Genomic DNA, 26518 nt, shown 5'->3' on the forward strand with positions numbered 1-26518 from the left:
TAAAAAGCGAATTAAATAAAATTTATGATATACATATCAAAAAATATTTGTTATTAAGCAATTAAAGGGAGAGCTAACTCTCGTTTACTCAATTTCTAACGTTTGAGTACATTTAATATTTCAAATTATAACTTCAATTCTAGTTAAAAACCTTAAAATCAACACGATAACTCAAATGAGGAAAGTATGGTGATAATAGTAGAAAATAAACATCACTAAAAATTGTAAAGTGAATACTTAAAGCAGATAGATTATGTTTAAAAGCATAAATTCTTAGACAATAATTTTTATCCTCTTCTTTCTATCGCAACTGGATTATCTCTTGGTTCTCTATATGAAAATTTATATTTATTTTCATTAGCGATTCCAGGTTTTTACTATCTTAACAAATCAGAGAAGATTCTACTTAAAATAAACAATAAATTCAAGTAGAGAATATCAAACTATGACGAACTTTACAAATAATTTAACATGTAAAATTAAACTAAAATATATAAAAAATAGTTATTTCTTATTTTTATCAGAATGCTCATTAATAAAATGTGCAGTCATACGAGAATTTCGAAATATTTCACCTAAGAGACTTTATGCTTGAAAGATCCTTTGCTATAAAAATGTAAATAGAAATTAATGATAAAAATCATTCTTAATTTAATTAATTTACATAAAATATTCAAAATTAATACATTTAATTAGTAAAAGTAAACAGAAAAACCATCTACAAATATGAAGTTTCTTTCTTTGATTTAAAGAGTGGAGCATTGGGAGATATAAAAGTGTTAATTTATTCGTTTAAATTTAAATATTATTCTAACTTATTTCATTTTAAATAATAAGACTGAAATAGAATTTTAAAACGACAAATTTGCCTCTAAATAAATCGAAATATCCTTGGATCATCCAGAAAAATTTAGTGCCATAATAGAAGATCCTGAGCATACAATTAATATTTTGTGAAATTTGTGTATTAAATTTAAAATTTATAATTATTGATTGAAAACAAAAATAAATAATTTTAATTATTATTTTCAAAGTATTTAAAACAGTTTTAAAAAAATAATATTAAAAAGCAATTTAATTATTTTAGACATAAAAATAATAAAAAAATAGTTTTAATTAAAATAAGTTTCCTTAAAACAATAAAATTAGAATTTGTATTTAAAAAATTATTGATTGATTGACTAAATAACTAAAATCATATTCATATTCACATTGATAGCAGATCATATAAATTTATTTGTTAAAGAAAATTTTAGAAAATTTAACTCAGGGTGTTTGTTTGATTGATTGATTTATAGATTAATTGATAGATTGATAGATATATTGATTGATTGATAGATTGATAGATATATTGATTGATTTGATAAATGAATAACAATTAGATAGATAGATTTTATTATTTGATTTGATTTAATTTAATTTGTATTTGATAGAGATTTGCATGAGAATGTATGTATTATGTATGAATTTACATTAATTTAAGTAAAAAGTTAAATATTAAAAATAAATTTAGAAAGATCTATCAATCTTCTATTCATCAAATCAGAGTTGATAAGACTAGAATAAAGTTATAAAATAGTAGGAATAAAACCAAAAATAAAGTAAAGCGATGATCGGATTAAGATAACTTAGCTAAGCACTTCATGTCACCCAATATTTAACCATGGTTAATAAGAACATGGCCAATTTCGCAAAATTAAAAAGAAGAACAAAAAAACCTAAAAAAGAAGATGAAAACAATCCTATTTATAATATATTCTAAGCTCTTAAATTAGTTAGATGCCATTCTATTGCTCCCTACCCAGAAACTATTGATTTTAGCGTTATGTAAACTCCATTTTGCATATTGATGAAATTTTGAGCTCTAGGAGACTCTCAGTTTCATTTAATTTACATCATTTCTTAATCATTTCTAAATATTAGTTTGAATGTTGATCCTCGTCACGGTGACCAAATCGTTAGAGGTTCTGCTAAGATGCCTGCAGGTTTGGGAAAATCTAAAAAGCTTTGCGTTTTCGCATCTGAATCATTAAAGCAATAAGTTCTTGATGCAGGCGCCGATATTTTTGGTGACGAAGAAGTTCTTAAAAATGTAATTTTTAGCATTTTGATTTCTCCTAATTAATTAGAAAGCATTCACTTATAAATGAGGATAAAAGCATTTAATTGCTCTTAAGCAATATTAAGTTTTGAGTTGAATATTAAAAATATAAACTAATTAAATGTGCATGCAAATAAATACAGCTTGCTTAATAATGATTGATCCTTAAATATTGATAGTTATTAAATGAGATATATTATTTATTAGCTTTAATAACTCTATGCTTTGATAGCATAATTTACTCATATATATTTTTACATCATTTGTAAATGAACAAACAAGTGTTATAAAATTTAATTTTAACAATAGATTAAGAATGGTGTCATTGATTTCGAATAAATTATAGCTACTTCTGATGCCATGGTTAAACTTAAAGCTTATGCTAGAACTTTAGGTTTGTTTTCATTTAAATTTAAATAAATTGCAAACTCAAATTTATTCTTTTTATTAATCAGGTCCTAAGGGTCTTATGCCTAACTAAAAGATTGGTAATCTTGTCAGTGATGAAAAATTAGGTAATATAAATAATTAATATAATAAAATGGAATATCAAACTTAATAATTATTTTTAAAAAATTTAGTTTAAGCTATTGTAGATGCTAAGTAAGGTTAAGTCTAATTCAGGTAATAATTTTTTAATTTTATAATCACATAAATCGTACAACAAATACTCAGCAAATATTCATTTATAGCAGGATTAAATACACCATAATTTTACATAAGTTGAAAGCTCTTATACTCAAAAAATATTTATATCATTTACAATTTAGAATGATAGTTTGAATTGAAATGTAAAAAGAGTTTTAGTTGTATGAAAATAAGGAATTAAATTATATAAATATATTTTTTTTAATAATTTTTATATTATCAAATAAAAAAAGAGTTGACCCTGGTAGCAACATTCACTCTCCCTTGGGTAAGGTGAGCTATAGTGACGAATAGATTCTTACGAATCTTAAATCTCTAATGTAAACTTTAGTTGAAAAGAAGCCTGCTGTTGTAAAATCAAATTATTTCGTTGACGCTTATGTAAAATGTACTAAAGGTCCTAGCTTTAGAGTTTAAATAGATAACATTGATCCTAGAAATAAAGCCTCACTTATAAATACTTTCAATTAACAATAATGAACAACAAAAATAAATAATGCTTATTTAAACTAAATCACTCATGAATTTCATAGAAAATAAACTTAAAATGTGATTAAAACTGTATTTTTATCGTAAATTCATTCATTCATCCAGTAACTATAATCCTTGTGTTTGTTTATATCGACTTAATAGTCATTTATTTGTAATTTTGATAACTATCCTAAAGGTTAGAATAAAACTATTTATTGAATTTATTTAACATAAAATATTGAAATACATTATTTATTTATTTACTTATTTCTTTGTTATTAAAAATAATTTATTATTTACAAAGTTAAATTTTTTTAATTTATTTTTATAAACTAAGCTCATTTCATTTCATTTCTTCTTCTTCGAATCTCCTTTCTTAGATTTATTTTTTTCGGCTTCATTGTCATAAAAATCGTAAACACTCATTTCAGTTTCAGCTTTTTCTTTACCTTTTGATTTCCCTTTATCTTTATCTTTATCTTTTTCTTTTTCTTTGCTCTTACCTTTCTCAAGGTCTTTTTCTTCTTTGCCTTTTTTATCTTTACCTTTGGTACTTTTTTTATCATTATTATCATTATCTTGTCCAGGTATATCTCTTTTATTAACTCCTTTTTTAATTAGAAGTTCTTATAGTTCTATTTCGTTTTTTCCTTTATACTATTTTTCCATTTTGGTCTTTTGTTGCTCAATTTCAAGTAAAAGCTAGTAAAATTTTAAAATATTGTTCGCATTTTTTGGAAAAAAATGATTAGTTATAAAATTATTTAATATTTTAATGATTTAAAATAGCAATTTGAAATGTTTTTTTAGTTACAAATTAGTCTTTAAATTTATTATTAATAATTTTTTTGTTGTTTTTTATTGATAATTATTGGAAGAATATTATCAAAAAGTCTAACTGAATATGAATTGTAAAGTAACATTAACAATAAGAAAGATTAATTTATCAGCAATAAACTAATTACCTTTGGTTTTTCTTGGCTTTTATAGATGAAATATATGGCACTTAAACCACTCCAACACTAATTAATTAATAAATAAAAAAAAATATAGACTGAATTAAAAAAAATAATTTTAGTCTTACCAATAAAGCTATTTCAAAAACATTATTTGTATAAAAATATTTGTAGAATTCAAGGTATTCAACCTATCTTCCATATATTTAATCTAATTCAGTGTATCTCATATATTAAGAAAAGCACTTAGAAACAAATTAAACTAACGCTACAGTAGTGATTAGAATTATGTTTAAATTAAACAAAAAGCTATTCATCCATGTTTCGTTTGGCCTAGATTTTAAAATTTATTTATTTATTTATTCAAAAGCTTAAAATTAAAAATATAGAAATTATTTTACCTCATTGGATGTATAGTGAAGAGAAAAGGTATTGCTATACCGATTTTGAAATTTCCTTTCATTGTACACCATAGCAAATACAAAGTAAACATGGTAAAAAATGCCACAGCCAAAAATGATACTCCAATACTCTCTAACTTTAAAAACATTTTATCGAGCAAAGCATAAATTGGAAAACCATTCTTCTTAATTAATACTGCAAGCAAGCTTTTCATTTTAATTAAAAAAATATGAAAAGGAAGTAGTAAATTTATTTAAAGAAGATCAAAAAGTCAATTAAAGTATTCATTTTTTTAGTTAGATATTTTCTAAATTAAAACATAAATTTTTATTTGAATAAAATATCTTTTATTTCTAGAATCAAAATTGTTTGTTTGTCATTTTTGGATAGGAATTATTTAAGTTTGTATATTTAAAATATTATAAATATAAATAAGATTTTCAAACAAAACTATTAAAATTTTTATAAAATGATAATAAATGTAAACAATATAATGTATTTTACATGTGAACCCACCAGACTAAGGAAATTATAATTCCAAAAAATCCTAAAAGTAATTTAGCATAATAAATGAGTGGATTTGTGGTAGCAATATCTAATTCCATTTTAAATAGCTAGTGTTCCTATTTTTATTAACATTTATAATTTTATTAGCTTATTTTTTGATTATTTATTAAATTTATTTATTTATTTATGTTTTTATTACATCATCTAATTATAGAACTGCTTCGGAAAAAACCTAAAATTCTGCTGATGATTTGTTATTCATTTTTCTTCTTGCCCAGAAACCTTTCTAATACTTTATTTCTAGCAGATCCTCTATGATAAATTAAATGATTAAAATTTATTGAACTACAACAATTTATAAATTTACCTTGTATCTTCTCTGACAAATCAATTAGCTTTTAAGTCATTTCTTTAAGCTAATTCTTTTTTGCGAATGCTTATTTTGATGTTTTCTATTGGTTTATTAATTTATAATTATTAGCCCATTAGGAATATTGCTATTTCACTAAAAATATTCTCTCAACATAAAAAATAACTAATGAATTATCAATAAGTCTTTACAAATGTAGGTCTGGATCTGTATGATCTAAGCAAGTCAATAGGTAGCGCTGATAAGCCCATACCTCCGAATAGAACTAAGAAAAAGTAGCCTATAAATGACAAAAAAGCCATTATGCTTATATAAAGACTGACATTGAATTTGAGATTAGCCTGTTAGGTACTCTAAGATACAGTAACAAAATAATTTTATGGAATGACATAATCGAAATTAACCATGCCATTATTTGCTACACTGCTTCCGTAGTATAAAACAGTAATTGGAACAGATGCCTGAGAGCAAAACAGATAAAAAATACACTAAAAAACACCCATAAGCAAAATCATTACAAATTCCATTGCTATTGTCTAAGTCAATCTCTCACACTATATTTTTCATTCAAATTAATTTTTTAATTTTCCATTTACAAAAGAAAATTTACCATCGATTTTTCATCATCAGATTCGTAGTAGAATTATGCCGTGGGAATAATGAAGGAAATAAATACAAGAACTATAATGTAAATTACATACCAAACCTATTTATTTATATTAATTATAATTCCTAAACCTAATTGCTAATTATTATCCTATATAAATTTACTGTCATCATATCAAATCCTCCTCCATATCCTCTATTTTGCATTAATTTATACAAATAAATAAATGAAATTCCATTTTTGATTCAAAAAATAATGATTTGATTAAAAGCTATTAATTTAATTTAAAAATATTTTATTACCTTGAATTCGAAACATCCAATGGAACCATTAACACTTGTCCCCAGCTGAGAGTAAATCCAACAACCTATAATTTTTTTATTAAATCAGCTATGAAGATGTCTGAAAATCAAATAGTAGTTTATATGCTAATTACGACTATTAGTTTGCAATAAGCATTTGCTCCAAATCCCTTATCTTCTGGATGACAATAGACTCCTAAAATATAAATGTTGCAGAAGATCAACAACACTCCTACAATAATTGTCATAATGAGCAAAAATATATCCATTTCAAGCTATTTTTGATTTATAATACTATTTAAAAAGAAGTAATTTGCTAAACAAACAAAAGTAAATAAATATATTTAATTAATTAATTAATTTTTATATTATTAAATGCATCTAAATCTTTAATTTTTAATCAGAAAAAGAATCAGTCTAACTTTCTATCTCACTATCTATCACTTTATTAAAAACTATTTCTATCATATAATATCAGTTTATCTTTTCTTTCTCACTTTCTAACAACTCTATAATCGTTTACTATTTCTTATTGCTCTTTTGCATTTTTATTTATTTGATCCAATTTTTTATTTAGAAATAGATATTTATTATAAAAAACGATACAAACAAACAATTGAGCTTTGCATTTTTATTTTCATATTATGAATAACACTTTTCAGTTAATTTTAAGGAAATTAATTCGAAATATTCTAAAATAACATTTGATTTTTTTAAAATTAATCAAAATATTTTAAATTTTGGTGATATTTTGATAATTCAATTGAATAACTTCGCAAATATTGATTTGAATAAATTGAATTTAAATAAAATTATTCAGTAATAATAAATTTTGTTTGTTTGTTTGTATGGATGAATATTTTTTGTTATCATAAAAATCAATCTTTTTTTAAAAAAAGATTAGATATTTATTTCAAATTTATTAATTATTTACAAACAATGTTTATCTAAAATACAATGAAAACAAAAACAAACAAACAAAAAATACAAGAAATTAAACAAGCAAATAAATAAATAATTAAATTGTTATTAGATTTCAAAACAAATATAACTAACTTTCTTAAATAGCACAATAATTAATAATGAATTAAGCAAAAAAAGCAGTTGATACGCCAAGATTTGAATCTCGAAACTCGAGAGAGGAAGAAAGGGGGCCAAATTCTAGAAAAAGTTCAAAGTCTAATTTAAAAGGGAAAGTAGTAAAAAATAAAAACACTTAAGTGTCACCTGCTGCTTCAGGAGAATAAACTACTACAGCACCCAAGAAAGTTAAAAAATCAACTGAAAATACATCAGCTAAGAAAAAAAAGCTCACATAAAGATCAGTATCAAAAGGATAAAATTCTGTAAATGCTTCAAAAAGCGAAGCTGCAATAATGCAAAAATTCTTAAATAGCTAAGCTTCTTTAGATAAATCGCTTTCTCCATCACCTATAAGCCATAAACTGTAATTTAATTGCATAATTTGATAAAAAGGAGTGAATATTCTTGGATACATTTTTAATATATAATGCAAATGAATTTTGTTATGAATAAAAATTTTTCGTATTTAAATGCTATTTTTTAATTATATTTTAGCAGCACGAAAAAATCGCCTGAAAGGTCTCATAATTACTCTTTAGTTAGCGCTCATAGTTCTTAAAATAAAAAGCTTAGCAAATCAAAAACAGAAAATAGCATTTTAAAATAAAAAAGCAAAATTGTTATGGATGAGTCTAATGCATCCAAAAAATTTTTTAATGTGTCTTAATTAAATTCTAAAAAAGCTTCAATGTTAAATACTCAAGAAGAAGGTTTTATAAATAATTAAAGTGGTAAATAAAATCAGCTTAAATAAAGTGAGTAAGACTCAAAGTTGCAAGTAAATACAGAAAATATTCACGATCAAAGTAGTAGTAGCAGCAGTAGTGATAATGAATTTGATGTCATATTAAGTCCTAGAGTTTTGAGGAGGTTGCAAGAATAAAATTAAAAAGCTTATGATGCTACCAATTTAAATAAAGAGAGTGATTATGTAATTTCTAAAAAAATTGATGATTGGAAAAGGGAAAGATTAGAAAAAGAGTACAAATGTTTATTTTATAAAACAAGAGAAATTAGTGAACTCCTTTTAGAATCTCAAAAAGCAAGCTCTTAGTTTTAAAAAGAAATCGATGAAAAGCAGCAGCTATATGACCTCACTAAGTAAAAATATAAATAATGCAAATAACTACTTAAAGAAATTAAATAAAATCTCTTAGTCAAGGACCAGCACAACACAGAAGCATCTAACAAGGTAATTAACATTAGTATATCATTAAACTATAATCTTAAATATTAATTAAACTTGTTTACTTTTATTTAAATATTAAATTAGATGTTGCAGTTTTTAGTAAATTAATATTATTAAAATATTTACAGGAAATTTTACTTTAAAATGAAGTAGAGAATTTAAATAAAACAGTGAAAGATTATAAGGGATAAGTAAAAGAATTAGAGAATGAACTCTAGAAAATTAAATATGAAAGCAACAATGAAAAAAGCACTTTTGTTGAAAAGATGAAGATGCTCAAGGAGTAATTAACTAATTAAAAGGAAGAAGATTCAAAAAAAGCTTAGAATATTGAAAAAATAGAAATGGCAACTTAAAAAAAAATTGAGTTATTATAAAATTCTAATACTAATTTGTAAGAAAAGCTCTCTATGATTCAAGAAAAATACGATTAAGACACAAGAGCTTATAAATAAGAAATTATTGAATTAGAAACGAAATACTAAAATGAATTCAAGCAAATGCAATATAAAGAAAATCATCAATTCGAAATTATAACTACGCTTGAGAGAGAAAGGGATAAATTAGCAAATTAATTAGAGTAACTTTTGCAGGCTAACACCAAATATTAATTAGTAATTCAATCATTCATTTATTCATCAGTTCAACTTAAAATATCTAGAATATTTATTTTTAAATGGGAATTTGAAATAAAATTTAAATGTTAATCAATAATTTTAACAATTTAAACAAAAATTTTATCAATCTAAACAAAAATTAAATTTATTTTTATTTGGTTTGCTTTTAATAAAAGTAAAAATGTCTTTTTTAAAAATGAAAAATGTATTTTGAACTATTTAGGAAGTAACTGACATGCAAAAAAGCTTGAAAGATGAAAAGGAAGATTATTATAAATACAAAGAGGAGAATTAAATTTTGATGCTTAAAAATTAGAGTGCACAAGATTAGATTGAAGAGCTTAAAAGGAAAAACGAAACATTAAAAAAGAAGATGGGAGACTTAGAAGAATAATTGTTTAAAATGAAGAATGAGAAATTCGAAGAAAAATTATAATATGACAATTCTCTCAATTAAATATAAAATTTACAGGTTTCTTTGTCAAATTTAAAGAAGGAATAAGAGTAAGAAAAATAAATAAAAGATTAAATGCAGCTTGATTTGGTAAAGGTAATTGCTTTAATTTTATTTTTTTGAGTTGAGGTTTAATGATTTTTTGGTTTATTTATTTTAGTACAAAGAACTTTCAAATGGATTGGAAAGAGAAAATAAATTACTTAAAGACGAATTAAGTACTAAGAACTCCGAAATAGAAAGAATAAGGGAAAGTAAGGATAGAATTGAAGAACAAATACGTAGAGAGTTAGAAGATACAAAGGCTTAAAAGAGAGAATATGAAAATAAACTCAAAAAAAAGGAGACAAAACTCTCCAAATTGAGAGATGATATGGACCAGAAAATTAAAAGACTTAATGAAAAGAATCTGATTTTAGAAAACGAGTTGATTCTTGAAAAAAGAACTATGGATGATAAATTTACATCTATTTAGGAGTTATAAAAAAACTTTGAATAATAAATTCTTCAAGTAGCTATTTTAAAGCTTAAAATAATATTTTATTAAATAATTATCTTAAAAGAATAAAGTTTTACAACAAGAGAAGCAGAGAGTAGAAGAAATGATGAAATCTTTAGAGTTTGAGACCAAGTAGAAATTCGAGCAGTCTCAAACTTTGTAACTCAAAATCCAAGAATTAGAGAAATAAATTTCTAATGCAGAAGACGAAAAAGACAGTTATAAAAACAAATACATGTTTAGCAGATTCGAAGCAAGAAAAATAAAAGATGATTTCATAGAGGTAATTTTAAATAAAAAAATATTCTATTCTAATTTAAATCAATCAATTATTTTTTCAAACAAACAAACAAACAAACAAACAAATAAACAAATAAATAAATAGAAAGAAAATAAATTGAAGTCTGTTTATAATAGTTAAATAGAGTAATTTAATTATGAAAGAGAATAATTTATATAGTAGAAAATAGAAGAAGATAGTAGAAAAAAAGTTAAAGACACCAAAATTAAGGTAAATTATTACAAACTTATTTTTGCTTAAGAAATTTTTTCATTTAGGTTTTGGGTGATATAAAAGATATGATCAGACATCATAAAGATAAAATCAAAGATACAAAGCCATTTTGATTTTATTTTTTATTAAAATGAAACCTACAATCCAACCCATTTTATAGATCTTAGCATTAATTCTTTGATTTGATCAATTTAAATTTTAAATAACTGAAAAAAAACAAATGAAAATGCTAAAAATTTGCAATATTAAAAATTAAACATATTAAATAAATAAATTAAATGTTAATATTTTTATATATTTATTCATTTATTATCATTTTTATTATAATTCTTTATATTTCTAATCAAATTAAATACATTCTTTGAATCAATTAAAGTATTTCTATCTAAAATTAAATTGTAAAAAAACTAAATTTAGAATACTTGCTTAAACCTTTTTTTGAAAATTTATTATTTTTAACTCATTTATTTTATTTTACAAAATATTTTCATGAAAAGAATTAAACCAATTTTATTTAACCAAAACAATTATTTTTATTCTTAAAAGTCATATTTGGTTTGAAAGAAAATTATTATTTGTTAAAATATATGTTTTAGTTTAAAATTTTATGAATTAAAGTTGTCTATCTATTTATTTTGAATAAAAAAGCTAAAATGTTTTTAAAATCAAGGAAAATTTAAAACAACTACTTTAACGTTAATAAAGTTAAATGGTTTTTACAATTAATTTATTTATCAATAAAATCAATCCAAGTAATGCTTTCATAATCTCCCTAGTTTAAGTATAATAAAAATTAACGGAATTTCAACCTATGATTTCAATTAATATAAAATGACATCTTAAATAATTCTTATTTCAAATAAAATTAGCAAAATTACAAATATTTCGAAAATAATTTATGTAAAATTGTTAAAATTAATTAATAAAAAACAAATCTCCTTTAATATATTACATCTACTGTTATCAATACTGAGTTTATTATATTTGTCTAATTTATCAAAAATAAATTGCATTATTTTGTAATAGAAATAAAAATGAAATTTTATTGCATTAATAATGTTATAATTCAGTGAATATTAATGATAAATTGATCATTTCCTAAATAATTGTTCATTATGATAAATTAATTAATAAGCAAATAAATGACTGACTGACTGATTTTTTTTATTGAATAATAAATTAATAATGAATGAATAAATAGATAGAAATTATATTTAAGTTTGAAATTGGTTAATTTCAAATAATTATTAATAAATCATAAAAAATCAATATCCATTAGAATAGGAATCAATAAATCAATCTATATCTATATACTTACTATTAAGAAGAACAATAAATAAATATTTTTACTTTCATCGTAGATAGATGTGGAATAAGAATTAGAATTAAAAAAAGGGGATGATGGGCATGAATTAGTATTAATAGCAGTAATATTATCAAGACCCTTATTAGGATCCATACGAGGAAGAATGGATTAGATACGATGAAGAATTAGAAGAAGATTACGAACCAAATGAAGAAGGTATTTTTATTCTATTTATTTAAATATTTATTTAGTCTAGTGCATAAGCAAAAATGAAATTGAGTGAGATTGCAAACTTATTTATCTATTTTAAAAAGAGGTACTTAATTATGCGCAGTATTTAGGAATGGATTTAGATAAGGATAAGAAATATTTTTATATTGCCAGAGAAGGGCTAAAAGCTCCTCTCCCAGAATAATGGCATGTGTATTAGCATAAATATGATGATTAAAGATTTTATTTGAATTCTGTTACAGGCGAAAAGCAATTAGAGCATCCATGTGATTAGTTTTATAAAAAAAAATTTGAAGAGATGAAGATGAAAGATTAATAAAAGGTAATTAATTAATTAATAAATTTTATATTGCTTTCATCTTTTTATATAAGAAGAAATAAATTAATTTGATCAAAAGCTCTTATTTACAAAAAGTATTAAAGTAGATATACGCTTATGATTATGATTAAAAGTTATATTATAAATTACAAATTAAAATATGTTAATTGGATTTTGCATAATTAAACTACTTTTATTATAAAATAGCAAGTTATGTATAAAAATTAAGATATTCAAGATATGAATGAAGGTTTTGTTGGAGATTCTAGGGTTTTAGATTCATCTATGAATCAGTCCTTCAATTAAAATTTCTTATTAAATCCAGATTACCAAGATGTAGATGAACAAAGTAATCCCTTAATTTTACTATAGTAGTTTATTAATTAAAGCAAGTTTTATTCTTCTGCTATTAAATATCCTTAGCTTTCATTAAAAGCAATTCTATCTATTTTAGTTTCTTGATATAATTATTTTAATTGAAATCGAATAGTCAAAAGTTATTATTTGTATTAAAATTTTGAAATGAGCTTTTCAGAAAGAGTTTTTATCATGTAAATATTATCATAGATCTTGAAAAAAGGAATAAATTCTATTTACATTACAAAATTGTTTATGGATTAAAATTTAGAAAAATATTTTCGTTCCAAAAAATACAAATTTTTCTAATATAAATTGCTTTTTAAACAATTAAAGTAATTAGTCAAAAATAAAGTATTTAAAATACAAATAAAATAATTAAATTTTTTTTATCAATTCTTAGATTAAATATGTTTGAAATTTGAATTAATTATGATTTCTTGTTTTTTTTGTTAAAAATATTTAATTTTTATATTTAACAGCTCAAATGAAGCTTACTGTTGAGAGAGAGATACAATAAGAATATCAAGATTATGAAGGATAGTTATTACAGCAATACAAGCAAAAGAATATTGATTTTGAGAATATAAGGAAAAAAGAAGGCAAAGAGATAGATAAATAAATTGAAAAAGATTTAAAGGAAATTAAAAAATAAGTGAAATAAGCAGAAGATGATTAATTAAAGAGACTAAACGCTGAAAAAAAGCAAACAAAAAAGAATTTAGAGAGTTAAATGCAGGAAGAATTGAAATCTTAATTAAAAGGATTAGAAGAGTAAAACGATTAAAATAAGAAGAAAGTTAACTAAGATGAAAACGATTGGGTTGAGAAATAAGGTAAAAAATACTAAAATGAGCTTTAAGAAGAATTTGAAATCAAAAATAGAGCTCTTGATAGAAAACGCAATGAAAGATCTGATGCTTAAAAAAAGCATGATGAAAAGTTTAAAGAAGCTAAATAAAGAGTTAGCATTTAACTTAATGATTTCAAATCAAAGATAATTAAAGAGTAAACTGACCATCTGAATTAACTTGAAAATGAGCAATTTGATAATAAAAGGGATACTTAAGAATCTTTCTAATCTCAGTTGGATTCAGAGTATTTACAAAAAAAATCTTCAAATGAAGAAATCATCAATAAAATGAGAAATGAGCTTAAAAATTTAAAAAATAAAATTCAAAAAGATTATGAAGACAAATATACAACTTAAAAAACTGAAATTGCAAAGTAGAATGAAATCAGATTGTAAAAGCTCAAAAATGAAGTAATTTTATTTCAATTCTTTATTTTGCATAAAATTCATCTTTTATTACAATCAATCTAACTTACTCACCCTCCTTTGTTTAAAACAATTTAAAATTCTTTCATTAATTATTTTGAATTTACAAATGAGGGAGTGTTTGAATTTAATTTTAGAAAATATCTGAAATAATTTATTAAAATAAAATTATATAAAGAACGATTTTGGCAAGATTGATAACAACTTAAATAAAATATTTGAGTTAGAAAGATAAAAATAGCTATCATAATTACAAACATACATTTCTTCTGATAAAAATGAATTAGAACTCAAAGAGTAAAAGATGTAATTCAACTTAAACAGAGAAATTAAGGAAAAATATGACCATTTGAAAGAAACTCTTTAACAAGATGGTTTATAAAAAATAAAGAAGATAAAAGAAGAACTTAAATTAAATGTTGATATAGGTAAATTTTATTTATTTTTTATTTGAAAAATGTCTTATTATATATGATTATTAAAAGATGATAAAGATTTTGATCTTATTTGCTAAAAATAAGAGCTTTAAAATAAAATTGAACACCTTAAGAATGATTTAGATAAGTTAAAGTAAGAAAAAGATAAACAATTTATTTCATTGAATTAGCTTTAAGACACTTAAAAAGACCTTGTAAGTGAGTATTCTGATACTTTGTAAAGAAATAAGCTGCTTTTATTATCTAATGATTTGACTGATTTAGATAAGAAAGTTGAAAAGCTAATATAAAGTCTATACGAAAAAGAATAACTTGCTAAAAAACTTGAAGAATAGTAATTTGATAAAAAGTAGAGCTTACACTAAAAAAGAAAAGACAACATTAAATTTTAAAAAGACATTATTCTCCTAAAAGAGTAGCAAAAGCTTTAAAAGGTTGAGAATATAAATTCTTAAATAAAATACGAAGAACTGCTTTCTTAAATAGGAAATTTAAAGCAAACAATTAATGTAAAAATTATTTAAAAGCAAGTATGTAAATATATTTTTTATATTAAAAACTAAAAAAAACAGGAAAAGTTAGAGTAACAATAAAGTATTTTATAAGTAGATGAGAGTAAAATAGTTAAATAAGCAAATGCTTAAGATATTACAGAAAAGCCAAATAAATCTAACATTATTTAAAATGAGTCTAATAAATCCAATAATAACAATATCAGCTAAAAACCTAAGAATTAAATTAAAAGAAGACCTTCTTCCAGTTCAAACGAAGCAAATTAAAAGTAATTTGAAATATTTTTGATCTATTTTGAAATATTTTTTATAAATAAAATAATTAGGAAAAGAGCATGGTTCAATAGATTAATATAAGAAAGAAATATTTTGACTTAAATGAAAACTAAATTAAAAAATAAAAAGATTTTCATTTAATAAACATAAGATTTGATAGATAATGAGTAATAAAAGTTAAATGAAGAATTAAATAAGCAAGAAAATATAATCAACTAATCTTAAATTAAGTAAATTATTTTTTAATCAATAAGCACATTCATATATTTTTACTAACCCTTTATTTTTTAATTTTATTTCAAATATTTTTTATTATTTAAATACATTTATTGATTTTTAAGGGTAGTTTAATGTTAAATAATTTAAATGAATATTTTTCAATATTTATCAAATTAGGAAAAGCATTTTTAAAAATTTATAATAAAACATGCTTTAGCACACTGAGAAGTTAAACTAAGAAGTGAATTTATATAGATAATTGGAAATAAATTATTAGATTAAAGATAAACAGCTTTAATAAATGGAATAACTTTATGATGAAATACTCTAAGATGGTACTAGATAATTTAATGAAGAGACTTTTGTCTAACTTTACAAAGTTTATTAAAGTTTAGACACAGGTTAACAAGAGGATAAATTAGATTAAAGTGTAATAAATAACAATGATATTTAAGGCGAAAATTAAATCCATGGTTAAATTAACACTAACTAGAGTGACTTTAACTGGAAAATGCTAATAAATTACCCAAACTCAACAATTATTTAAAATAATCAAAACTAAATTAATGAATAAGATGAATTAGTCATGGACAGGACAACAATTTCTATAAACAATTAAAATAACAACACTTAAATGAATCAAAATTTTTAGAATATAAGCAACATAAATACAAATTCATAAAATTTCGATCTTAAATCTGCTCTTGTCACTCTTAAAAACAGATACTCATAAACTCCTTAATTTTCAAATAATTTGACTGACATGCAGAATAGATCAACCATGCCATTCGAAAGTAGGCTTATGTCTTAAATAAAGAAAAAAAATACCGAAGGTTACAATTCAAGCTTTATCCAAATTAACAACTGGATGCAAAATATGAAAGACACAGTAATTTTGATTTTAATTTTTTTTACTATAACATTTAATTTTATTAAATAAAAAATTTAGCTTAACTCATAAATTTTAGATGGCCCATTTGCTTCTCACAAATTAAAAACAATTATTTGATTAACTAAATAATTCATTTTTAGAATTTTATTTTTATGTAAATACAATTAAAAAATGAAAATATAAAAAAAATAAGATATTTTTTGTTAACAATTATATAAAATACAAATTATCTATAATAAATTATTCTATTTATTTATTGATTAACTTAAATGTATTTCTATATTATTTTATTCATACTTAAATACAAATTTTAAAAGTTAAAATAAATATTTAAAAAAAGCATCCAAATTTAGTCCATTTTTAATTTGAAAATAACTTTTTAAACAAATAAGAAGTTAATCTAATCAATTTTAAATATGACATTCTGCTTCTTCAATAAAAAATAAAACAATATTTAATTTATTTTACTATTTATTTTGCATAAATTCTTTAATAAATTAATTTAATTAAACTAAAATTTAAAATGAAATTCTATCAAAATTCAAGGATTTAAAAATAACAAATAACAAATTAGATTGCTATTTATATATTAATTAAAATAATTTATAATTTTTTATTTGATTAAATTTATTTATTATTTAATTCACTAAACTAAAAGTTTCAGAATTGAAAATATATACAAATAAAATTTCATTAAATAGCAAATTAAGTAGTTTATTTTTAATTTTGTTTTTTTAAAATAAAATCAGATTTTAAAAGGTTTTTTTTCATGCATATTTTGATCTGATATATTAGCTTTTTTAAAGTAGCATTTCAAATATCTGTCGAATCCCATTTCTTTACTTTTAGACTTAATCTAATAAATTAAAATCAAGTAAATAAATAATAAAATGAAAGGAATAAGAAATACTTCTTTAATTATTAAAAATAAATCGTCTATTTAATCTTCTTTTGACTTTATTAACATTAGGAGTTATTCATTTTGGTTCATATAAGCTTCTAATTACTTTGCTTAGCCGATAAATTCACTAAACTTTCTTTATAAAGACTCTTTTTCTAGCATGTGCTATTTTATTTCTTTTTTTAACTTAACTATTTCCTAAGTCATAATATCACTTGCATATTCAAAATCTTTCTTTTGTTTCAATCTTATTTTTTCTTTTTCTTCTAGAGTTTCATTTAGTACTCTTATTTAATTCATTAAATTTTCATTAGAAAGTTTACTGTTATTCTATTTTTATTTAATTTTTTATAAATTAGGGAGGCTAGATTTTAAATAAAGTAATTGAACTAAGAAAAAATGACATTCAATAAATAATTTGAAAGAGAATTACCGATTGATTTCTATCTTCTCTGCCCTGCTAATTTATTTATAATTTTTTTAATTGTTATTCCAAATGGTTAACCTTTTTAGAGTAGTCGTTTTCAATCTATTACAAGTCTTTAATGAATTACTATTTTTCAGAACGCAACTCAGATATCTCTACTTCGTTTCTTTTGATTTAATTCTTTAAATTTTATTAAATGCTTTCATTTATATTAGATGTTTCATAAATTTCGCTTAAAAGTTCTTCGACTTTACTGTGAAGCTTTTTATTTTCTTTTTTGAGGTGATAATCACAATCTTATTATGACAAATCTTCTGCAATAAAAATTGAAGAGCTATTTTTTTTAACTGAATTAAAATCAATATTTTTATTTAATTGAGCTTAACTGCTTTTTAGTATTTTATTTTCTTAAGTTAAATACTCATTTTTCACCACTACTTCTTTTATTTACCTTTCTAAATTTTCAATTTCCTACTTATTTTGTTTCAAAGCCTTAGTTTATGTCTCCTTAATCGCTTATTCTACTTATGAATTATAAGCATTTTAAAAGAATTAAATTCTTTAATCAAACTCTTCTTAATTAATTTCAACATTTTATGCATAGTTCTTAAGCAATCCTAAACTGCTTTTTACTGATTTATATTTTCTATATACAACCAAAAATAAAATTCAATAAACATTTAAATTAAATAAAATTTCCTACTCTAAAAAGTGTGGCACTTCCTAAAAGAATTGATAATTATTTAATACATGTCTATCTAAAGATTGAAAAATTTCAAACGACTCCTCAACTTTCATTTTAAGTTATTCTATTTACCCAAGACTTTATCCAACAAAATTCAACAGTTTTTAAATTTAGCTTTTAATTTTTTTCTCTCCAAATTCTACTTCACTTTAGAAGTTCTATTTGAAGGCACTAAAATCTAAATTCGATTTTTCCTTTAAAATGTTAATTTATTCTTTGACATAGCTCCTATTCATGATACTATTTTACATGGTTTTTTCATTTTCAGTTAAATTGTTTGATGTTGTATTTTCTTTGTTTTCTTAATATTCATTTTTGTTAAATTTCTTTTACTTTTTTAGAATGCTCTTTTTCATATTGTCTTCACTTTAATCTCTCCTCTTTGAATTATCTAAATCATATCTTGAAGACTTATTGCATTGGTTAACTTCATAGAATGATTCAGCAAGTCCAAAGTGGTTGTTTTCTTTTTTTGCTGAAGAAAACAAATCATCAATTTATATGCTGTTATTGTTCGTAACAATATCTTGCAATATTCCTTTCTATTAGTTATTATTTTAAATATGATTCTTAAATAGTAACACACTGTTGCCTAAAATAGATTTCTTGGAAGAAGATTGTTGCAACACATCTACACTGACATTGTTTGAAGGTGATTTCAAAACTAAATTAAAATAATTGTAAACAATATTAGATTTATTTATAAACAAATTTATTCATTTATTTATATATTTTTACAATCTTTTAGTTTTGTTGGAGTTATTGGAAATAAGTCTATTGAATGGTTGTTTTGTCTATTTTCATGTTAAGAGCTCCAGAAATTATCCTCTTTGTCTTTGTTGTTATCTTGAAACTAAATTTTCTTCTTTTTAGAAGTAGATAAATGATCAGCATTATTGATGGTAGAATCAGATATTAATGCTGATTTATTTAATCCTTTACCTTCATGGAAACTCGCATTTCTTTTCTAGAAAAAATACAAATAAATTATTGCTTATAAATATAAAATTTATTTACACTTTCATTCACTTTTTTGGCTAGCGAAAAGCTTGTCCTTCTCTGTAGAAAATGAAATAGTGTTTCGTTCTTTTATTATTAAAATAGTTAAAATTAATAAATAAAGAAATATTATTTTAAAAAGTAAGCTACATTTTTCCTCTCGATTTTATTCTAGGCAACATCTTAGTTGTAAGCTATTTCAGCTTATTTCTCATTATTTAGCTTAGACTTGCTTGTTGTTATTTTTTTTTGAGACATTGTATTGTAATTTTTATAAAAAACTATTCGTTGAAGTTAATTTAATTAATTAAATCAAAATTCAAAATTAATTTCAGTGAAAAATAATCTTCTGTTAATTACACATTTATTTAACAAAATTATCAAAAATGTACTGATATCCATTCTATCATAATATCTCACTAGCATAAATTAATTATAAATACATAATGTTATTCTATAAAATGAATATTCATAATTTAAATAAATTTAAAAATACATTAAATAAATCGAAATTTAATATGACTTATGCCTTTACAATTTTTAATCTCTTTAAAAGCAACTAATTTTTGGCTTGTTTTATTTGATTAATTCTAAATCAAATATCTAACTAATTTAAAATAAATTAGCTAGCTAGCTAGATTAATCTTATTATAAAATTCATTAATTATTTTATGTTTTAGAAAGCAATAAAAGATGTTTTTTTTATTGAAGTAAGTTTGTTGTATTTTAGATTGATTCAGATTAAAATAATTTATTTAATTTGGATTGCTAATTTAAATTAAGAATAATTTGTTTTTTAAAATATTTTTATAAAGCTGAGGAGAGAAATAGAAAAAATATAATTTATTAATTTACTTAAATTTCCAAAATTAATTTATAATTTAAATTTGTAAGAAGAAACAGTAGAATGGCTTATTGCTATAATTGCTAAAAATACGGACATTTGACAAGATATTGCTACTAACCTGTTGTTATGGTTGCTTTAGAGTAGGACATTATGTATATTCTTGCCCTATTTTATACTGTAGTTATTGTAAAAGAAATGGTCACCTTAAAAGCTATTGTTTTTTCCTAAAAAATCATTTTTTGACAAAACATAAATATGAAAGAATGTAGATTGCAAATGAGAAGCTAGATGGAGTTTATTATAAGTATTGACATTGAATTAAATTAAAAAATATTTTCATATAACTACAGAAACATTTATTTTTTTAAGATAGATCTAAAATAATCTATAGTTGAATAAGAATTGAAATGAATTAATAATCTTTATCTTTTTTTATTATAATTAAAACTAATTTAAGTTCATGCTATCTGATAAAATTCTATATTTGTATTACTTTTAAATCTCTATCTATATTTATTATTTTTATTAATTAATTTTAAATAATTTTAGATCTTATTTTTGAGTTTGTTAAAATTAATTAACTGTAGACCCTCAATTTTCATTTTATTTTAAGTTAAATTTAGAAATCTTAGATAATAAACTTATTCTTAAATAAAAAGATTGTGTGGGGAGGGGGGGGGGGGTTGTAAGAATTAATCAGAAACTACGGTATTTAATTTAAATATTCTTATTACAAAAACAATTAAATTACATAAGTTCTTCCAAGATTACTTACTATTCTTGCAGTAGTGCTACTACAAGAATTTTAACCCTGGAAGCGTTTATAATAAGATATAAATTTAAACATTCATTGACAGTAAATTTATATTTCAAGACAAAACAACTGAAGAAAAATATCAAAACATTCAAAATAATAAAATAAATTGAAAATGCATTTTTATCAATAAATAATCTTGATATAAATTGAATATATTTAAAATAGATCTATTTAAGTTCTATCAGGTATATTATTGTTTAATATATTTAATTTGTAAAATACAAATATTAGGCTCATGAGGTTGAATTTTTTTGAATTGTACAATAGATAAAGTATGGGAAATATAAAAATGAATTAACTAATTTAAAAAAAACAAAACAAATGAATAAAATTTATTGAATTTAATTTATATACAATTTATTTATATTTTAAAAATTTGATTTTTTTAAATAATTAATTTAATTTAACTAATTTGCATTTTTAATTAAAAATAGATTTTCAATCAATGTGAGGAAGACCTAATCCAAGCAAATTTGATAAATACTGGCGTTGTTCTAATATATCACTTCTGTTTACTCTTGAGTCTTCGCTCATTTCTAAAAATTTTTATTCAAATAGCTTAACATTTTCTTTGGCTTCATGGAAGTACTAAGGACCTCTTTAAGCAAGAATGATAGCAAAATTTAAATAAATTAAATAATCCCTATTAAAAAAATAATTTGATTATAAAAAATAACAATTTTATTTAATTTATTAATTTTGAACTTTTTTAATAACTTTACTTTTCTATTTCAATAGCTTTTCTGAATGCTGAACATGCATTAGGGAAATCCTCTAATCTATTTAAGCACTAACCTAAATGCATGTAAGTAATAGCATAATTAGGTCTCAAATTAATAGAAACAGTGAAAAAAAAGTAAGCTGTTGCATATCTATTTATTTATTTATTTATAATAAAATTAATAAATGCTTTTTTTTTATCTTTAAGATTACTGTTAAGAAGTCATGTAAACTAACCCTAAGTTAAGGCAGGTAATCCACTCAAAAGGACTTAAATATAAAGCTTTTTTTAAACAAGCTATAGCGAAAATGTTTTTTTTCATTCCATAAAAGCACATGCCAATATTATTCCACAGCTAGTGGGAATTAGGATTGTATTTAGCCATTATTTTGTATTTCATCAAAGCAGACTCATATTCTTGTTTGTCCTTTAAATTTTATTAATTAAGTTAAGTATTTTATCTGATGTGTATTTATTTACTTGCATGACAGAACTTGCAGCTAAAATTGCTTTTAAGTCTTTGTTATTAACAGAAAGTGCCTGGCCAAGGTATTTGAAAGCCTTTTATTCATTTTATTATTTCAAGCAAATAACTCCCAAAATGACAAGGATATCTGAGTTGTCATTAGAATGTCTTATTAATATTAATTAATAAAGCAATTAAAAATCTACAAATTCAATTTTTCGTAAACATTTTACTATAAAGCTTCTTCGTAAATTTCAATAGCTTTTTCAGGTTCTTTTAAATCAGTGTACAACTTTCCTAATTCTAAGAATCTATCAAAAGAATAATATTAAAAATATAAAATAAATCTATCAAATCTACTTACGTCGATTCATGTTTCGAAAGTTAGTTGGCCTTCTAAAAACACTTTAAAGCTTATTAGTAATCGCCTAAATTGACAAAACATTAGCCCTAAGTATAATAAAGCTACCAGTCACTGGAATTAATATTAATTGCATGATTGGCTACTTCAATACTAGCCTTAAATTTCTAAGCTAAAAACCTAATAAAACAAATTAAAATATCTGGAATTCATTAACTCATAAATCAATAAATAAATACATTGAGCGACTAATTTATTTGAGAATATCATAATTTTATTCATTGTATGTATGTAAATCTTTTTAAAGTTCCAATGATTAAATCAACTCTCCTTAGTTCCTTAATATTAATGCTTATAAATAAATAAATAGCTATTTAAAAAATTGCTTCTTTAGTTTAAATTCTACATTTTAAAAAGTTAGCATATTCATGAGTTCCATTATTTTGCAAGTTTAATTATTCAATAAGTTCCATGCATTATCCAAAATCCTTTTATTTAATTTCAAAAAATTCAAAAATAAATTTGTGCTAATGATAATTAATGTGTAAAACAAGAAATTAAGTAAGTCTGTTGTACTTTACGCACAAAGTATTTATACAAGAGCCAATTAGATTTCTCTTTACTGCTTCTTTTTTTAGAAACCACTTGCTTCTTCTATTCTTTTTCAGTATTATCCATTATATAAAATGCTATTCAATATGAAGCTAAATAACCTTTAAAGTCTTGTTAATTACAATTAATAAATAAATATTTGGCGTATTTTATTGATAATTATTTACAAATAAAATAAACAACTTCATTGACTCAAGCAAAGAATTAACAAACTAATTGACTCATAAATTATTTGCACAAGATACATTCACAAACACTAAATTTTTTAATTTTCAAATTCATATGAAAATTAACATTCATAAATCTTTATCATTAATCTCTAAATTTAAAACTGCATCATTAGTAATAAAAAACTTTAACAAAAAAAGAAAACAAATAACTCAAAAAAAGATTTTACTAAACTTAAAATTATTTTAATAATTAAAAAAATAACTATTTAAATAATTAAAACACAATAAATTTATTTAGTTTTTTGTTTTGATTTAACATTTTCTTTAGTTGATTTTTAAAAAATAGGTGAATTAATTTTAATTTAATTTAAATTTTCTTATTTAAAAAAATTGATATTTGCTTATAATTTTTAATTAAAATAAAATATTTTCTGTGTTTTTATATTCATTAATAAAAAAATACTCTTTCATTAAATTTAGATAAAGACATGTATGAAATAAATAACTTTTTAATAGAATAAATAAATTGAATATTTAGAAGTAATTTTTTTTCATTTTTAAGAAATAAATTGAATGTTTGAAAATAATTTTGTCATTTTGGAGAAATAAAATGAACAATTGAGATAATTTTAATATGGAATACAATTTTTAATAATAATTTAATGATAAAATATATTAATTAATTATCTTTGTTTTCAAAAGGTTAATGTTTAAATATTAAATTCAGATTTTTTAAAGCAGAGTCATAAAATCTGTTATTCCTGATCCACCTGCGTTTCCTCCACCAAGAAGAGATAAGAGGCCATTGATGTCGCCTTCTCCAGCCTGGCTTTGATTTGGATCATTGTTATTTTTATGGTTGATAATTTCAACAGTTGTTCTTTCTCTTTCATAGAAAATTCTTTTAATGAACTCTTAGAGAGAGTCTTCTACAAGATGGAACTATTCTATTTCTTACAAGATGTTGAGATTGATTAAATTTTCTTATGGATCTGTAACTCTGGGCAAATTATCTACACTGGAATTTATTATTTGATTTTCTCCACTTGAGATTAGGTCTTGCTCTGACCTGTTTGGATTTGACAATGCATCAGTTGAGTGAGAAGCTTCGTCGCTATTGTTCTGATTTTATTTGTTTGCACTACTCTTTGCATTCTTAGATAAAACAAAGCACCTTTTCATGCGAACATGGTAAAATCCTTCATTGTTAGCATCGGATTCTTAATTTAAGAATTCTTCTACAATAATTTTATCAAATAATTTAGAGATCATTCCAAAACTTTAAGCCTTGTTAAGTTCGTTTTTCTTCTAGAGGGAAAGCAAGAGTCTATTTAAAAATTTACGCAGCTCGAAATTGCTTGAGAAGTAGAAATAGTTATTCAATGAGCTTGATTCTAAGATATCTCTGAGTTCCTTAAAAACTAAGAAGCAAAAGACCTTTGCTTGTTCTATGTTCTAGTTAGAGATGCCATCGCTATTGCTATTTGATTGTTTAATTGCAGCATTTAAATTACTCTTGTTCAGAGCCCTCAAATCAATAACTTTGCTATCATTATTGCTATTTTTTAGTGAGTATTATTATTGATTTGAACTCTCTATGTCATCAGGAATTTCTTCGAATTCTTCGTCTTCAAGATCTTTTTTAGCATCGCTTTTGTTGTTTTTGACATACTATTTAAATAAATTTGATATTATTTTATTTGAATTCATTTCAGCTATACTCTCTTGTTGTTAAGTATTGAACAGAATGCTTAATATTTCGTATCTGTTCTTTGTAGCATTCAATTATTGCTCTTCAGGCAGCATATTTGGAAGAACAAAGGAACCAAGATCTTTGATTAAACCAATTGAACGAGCGATTATTGAAGGCTTTTAATAAGTAGGATCATGAGGAGAAAGAAAAACTTTTTCAACAGGACGATCCATAGAATTAGTTAAATGAAAGCGAGCTTTGTATTCTTATTTCTAAACCTTTTTTGAAAAGACTGTGTTTTAGAATATTTCGGTTAACTTCTTTTACAACTCAAAGAAAGTGAGAATATTAGTTGCCTAAATGTCACTCTTTAAATTTTGCTATAAGAATTTTAAGGTATCACTAATTGAGTGATCGATCATAGTCTGGCAGTACTCGCTTAAAATCTAATCAAATAAATTGAACTCTTAAGCGCTATTTTGATTAATGCCAATTATTTTATTGAAATCATCTTTGTATTTTGCTACCAAAGTTTTTTAAATCATATTGAGAGTGACGGTCTATCTGGTTGTAATAATAAAGAAAAACACAAAAACAATGACTTCATCAACAATATTTTGCCATAATTCTGTTTTTCTCTCGCTGCTGAGTTGCTTCACCTTTAAACGCAGCTCATTTCTGTAAGCTTCCAACTTAAACAACTTTGAATATTTTGTCTGCATTTCAGCTATGTGATTGGCTTTATCAAAATCTTATATTTTTAAAGTCAACTTAATATTGCTTTATTCCAAAAACTGAGAATGCTTCATTTAACTGTCCATTGCTTGCATTATTTTTTGCATTACTTTTGAAATAATTTTTTAATATGGAATCTTGTGCTTGAGTTTCCATAATGAATATAATGACAAAATAACTACTAGCAATATAGTCTTCTTTTTGTGGTTTTTAGCGAGACTAAGAGTAGTCTTTAAAACGCTGATTATTCTATTTGTATTAGATACTTGCTATACTTACGACATGTTAATTCTTTTTGTTCCTTGCCTAATATTTTTTATTTTTTTAAAGTGTTTATTTGCCCTTTATAATATGTTGTTATTAATTATTGACTAAAATAGGTACAATTATGATTAATATTTTTGTATCACAAATCTTGTAATCAATTTTCAATAAGTTTTGTGTGTGCAATTATTCCTTTATGACAATTTCTTTGA

At 22.5% G+C, this 26518-nt stretch overlaps 9 protein-coding genes across 9 annotated transcripts; 5 read left to right on the plus strand and 4 right to left on the minus strand. All coding sequences in view use genetic code 6, as the record gives it.

Annotated features, from left to right (window-relative positions):
* Positions 1–24: 24 nt before the first annotated feature.
* On the plus strand, positions 25–957 carry TTHERM_01054210 (hypothetical protein; the record flags this gene model as incomplete). The annotated part of the gene is made up of 4 exons (XM_001030599.1): positions 25–473; positions 525–616; positions 697–776; positions 838–957. The coding sequence occupies 4 exons, from the start codon at positions 25–27 to the stop codon at positions 955–957; spliced, it is 741 nt and encodes a 246-aa protein (XP_001030599.1).
* A 652-nt stretch (positions 958–1609) lies between these two features.
* Positions 1610–3229, plus strand: TTHERM_01054220 (50S ribosomal protein L1P; the record flags this gene model as incomplete). Its single annotated transcript, XM_001030600.3, has 6 exons — positions 1610–1827; positions 1924–2092; positions 2411–2495; positions 2557–2616; positions 2683–2725; positions 2983–3229. The coding sequence occupies 6 exons, from the start codon at positions 1610–1612 to the stop codon at positions 3227–3229; spliced, it is 822 nt and encodes a 273-aa protein (XP_001030600.2).
* Positions 3230–3568: 339 nt separating this feature from the next.
* Positions 3569–6633, minus strand: TTHERM_01054230 (LMBR1-like motif protein; the record flags this gene model as incomplete). Its single annotated transcript, XM_001030601.3, has 12 exons — positions 3569–3922; positions 4186–4242; positions 4305–4509; positions 4578–4784; positions 5083–5201; positions 5285–5397; positions 5453–5537; positions 5647–6009; positions 6066–6161; positions 6227–6257; positions 6365–6429; positions 6499–6633. 12 exons carry the CDS (start codon positions 6631–6633, stop codon positions 3569–3571), a joined length of 1830 nt encoding a protein of 609 aa, XP_001030601.2.
* An 813-nt stretch (positions 6634–7446) lies between these two features.
* Positions 7447–10833, plus strand: TTHERM_01054240 (hypothetical protein; the record flags this gene model as incomplete). The annotated part of the gene is made up of 8 exons (XM_001030602.3): positions 7447–7811; positions 7943–8639; positions 8765–9250; positions 9477–9803; positions 9868–10218; positions 10271–10489; positions 10592–10717; positions 10765–10833. The coding sequence occupies 8 exons, from the start codon at positions 7447–7449 to the stop codon at positions 10831–10833; spliced, it is 2640 nt and encodes an 879-aa protein (XP_001030602.2).
* Positions 10834–11980: 1147 nt separating this feature from the next.
* Positions 11981–16665, plus strand: TTHERM_01054250 (hypothetical protein; the record flags this gene model as incomplete). Its single annotated transcript, XM_001030603.2, has 10 exons — positions 11981–12242; positions 12341–12579; positions 12784–12925; positions 13416–14197; positions 14391–14640; positions 14698–15158; positions 15222–15430; positions 15488–15667; positions 15834–16545; positions 16606–16665. Exons 1-10 carry the CDS (start codon positions 12086–12088, stop codon positions 16663–16665), a joined length of 3192 nt encoding a protein of 1063 aa, XP_001030603.2. The 5' UTR covers positions 11981–12085.
* Positions 16666–17293: 628 nt separating this feature from the next.
* On the minus strand, positions 17294–19878 carry TTHERM_01054260 (hypothetical protein; the record flags this gene model as incomplete). The annotated part of the gene is made up of 7 exons (XM_001030604.3): positions 17294–17404; positions 17459–17779; positions 17883–18522; positions 18580–19285; positions 19360–19588; positions 19639–19707; positions 19771–19878. 7 exons carry the CDS (start codon positions 19876–19878, stop codon positions 17294–17296), a joined length of 2184 nt encoding a protein of 727 aa, XP_001030604.3.
* Positions 19879–20527: 649 nt separating this feature from the next.
* Positions 20528–20710, plus strand: TTHERM_001054261 (transmembrane protein, putative; the record flags this gene model as incomplete). The annotated part of the gene is made up of 1 exon (XM_012799031.1): positions 20528–20710. The coding sequence occupies one exon, from the start codon at positions 20528–20530 to the stop codon at positions 20708–20710; it is 183 nt and encodes a 60-aa protein (XP_012654485.1).
* A 1012-nt stretch (positions 20711–21722) lies between these two features.
* On the minus strand, positions 21723–23510 carry TTHERM_01054280 (bardet-biedl syndrome 4 protein; the record flags this gene model as incomplete). The annotated part of the gene is made up of 9 exons (XM_001030606.3): positions 21723–21927; positions 22007–22156; positions 22218–22432; positions 22486–22639; positions 22705–22782; positions 22836–23012; positions 23072–23183; positions 23239–23320; positions 23409–23510. The coding sequence occupies 9 exons, from the start codon at positions 23508–23510 to the stop codon at positions 21723–21725; spliced, it is 1275 nt and encodes a 424-aa protein (XP_001030606.2).
* Positions 23511–24337: 827 nt separating this feature from the next.
* Positions 24338–26326, minus strand: TTHERM_01054290 (hypothetical protein; the record flags this gene model as incomplete). Its single annotated transcript, XM_001030607.3, has 1 exon — positions 24338–26326. The coding sequence occupies one exon, from the start codon at positions 26324–26326 to the stop codon at positions 24338–24340; it is 1989 nt and encodes a 662-aa protein (XP_001030607.1).
* Positions 26327–26518: the final 192 nt, after the last annotated feature.

This window comes from Tetrahymena thermophila, assembly GCF_000189635.1.
Source record: "Tetrahymena thermophila SB210 genomic scaffold scf_8254529, whole genome shotgun sequence".
NCBI classification, from domain to species: Eukaryota; Ciliophora; class Oligohymenophorea; order Hymenostomatida; family Tetrahymenidae; genus Tetrahymena; species Tetrahymena thermophila.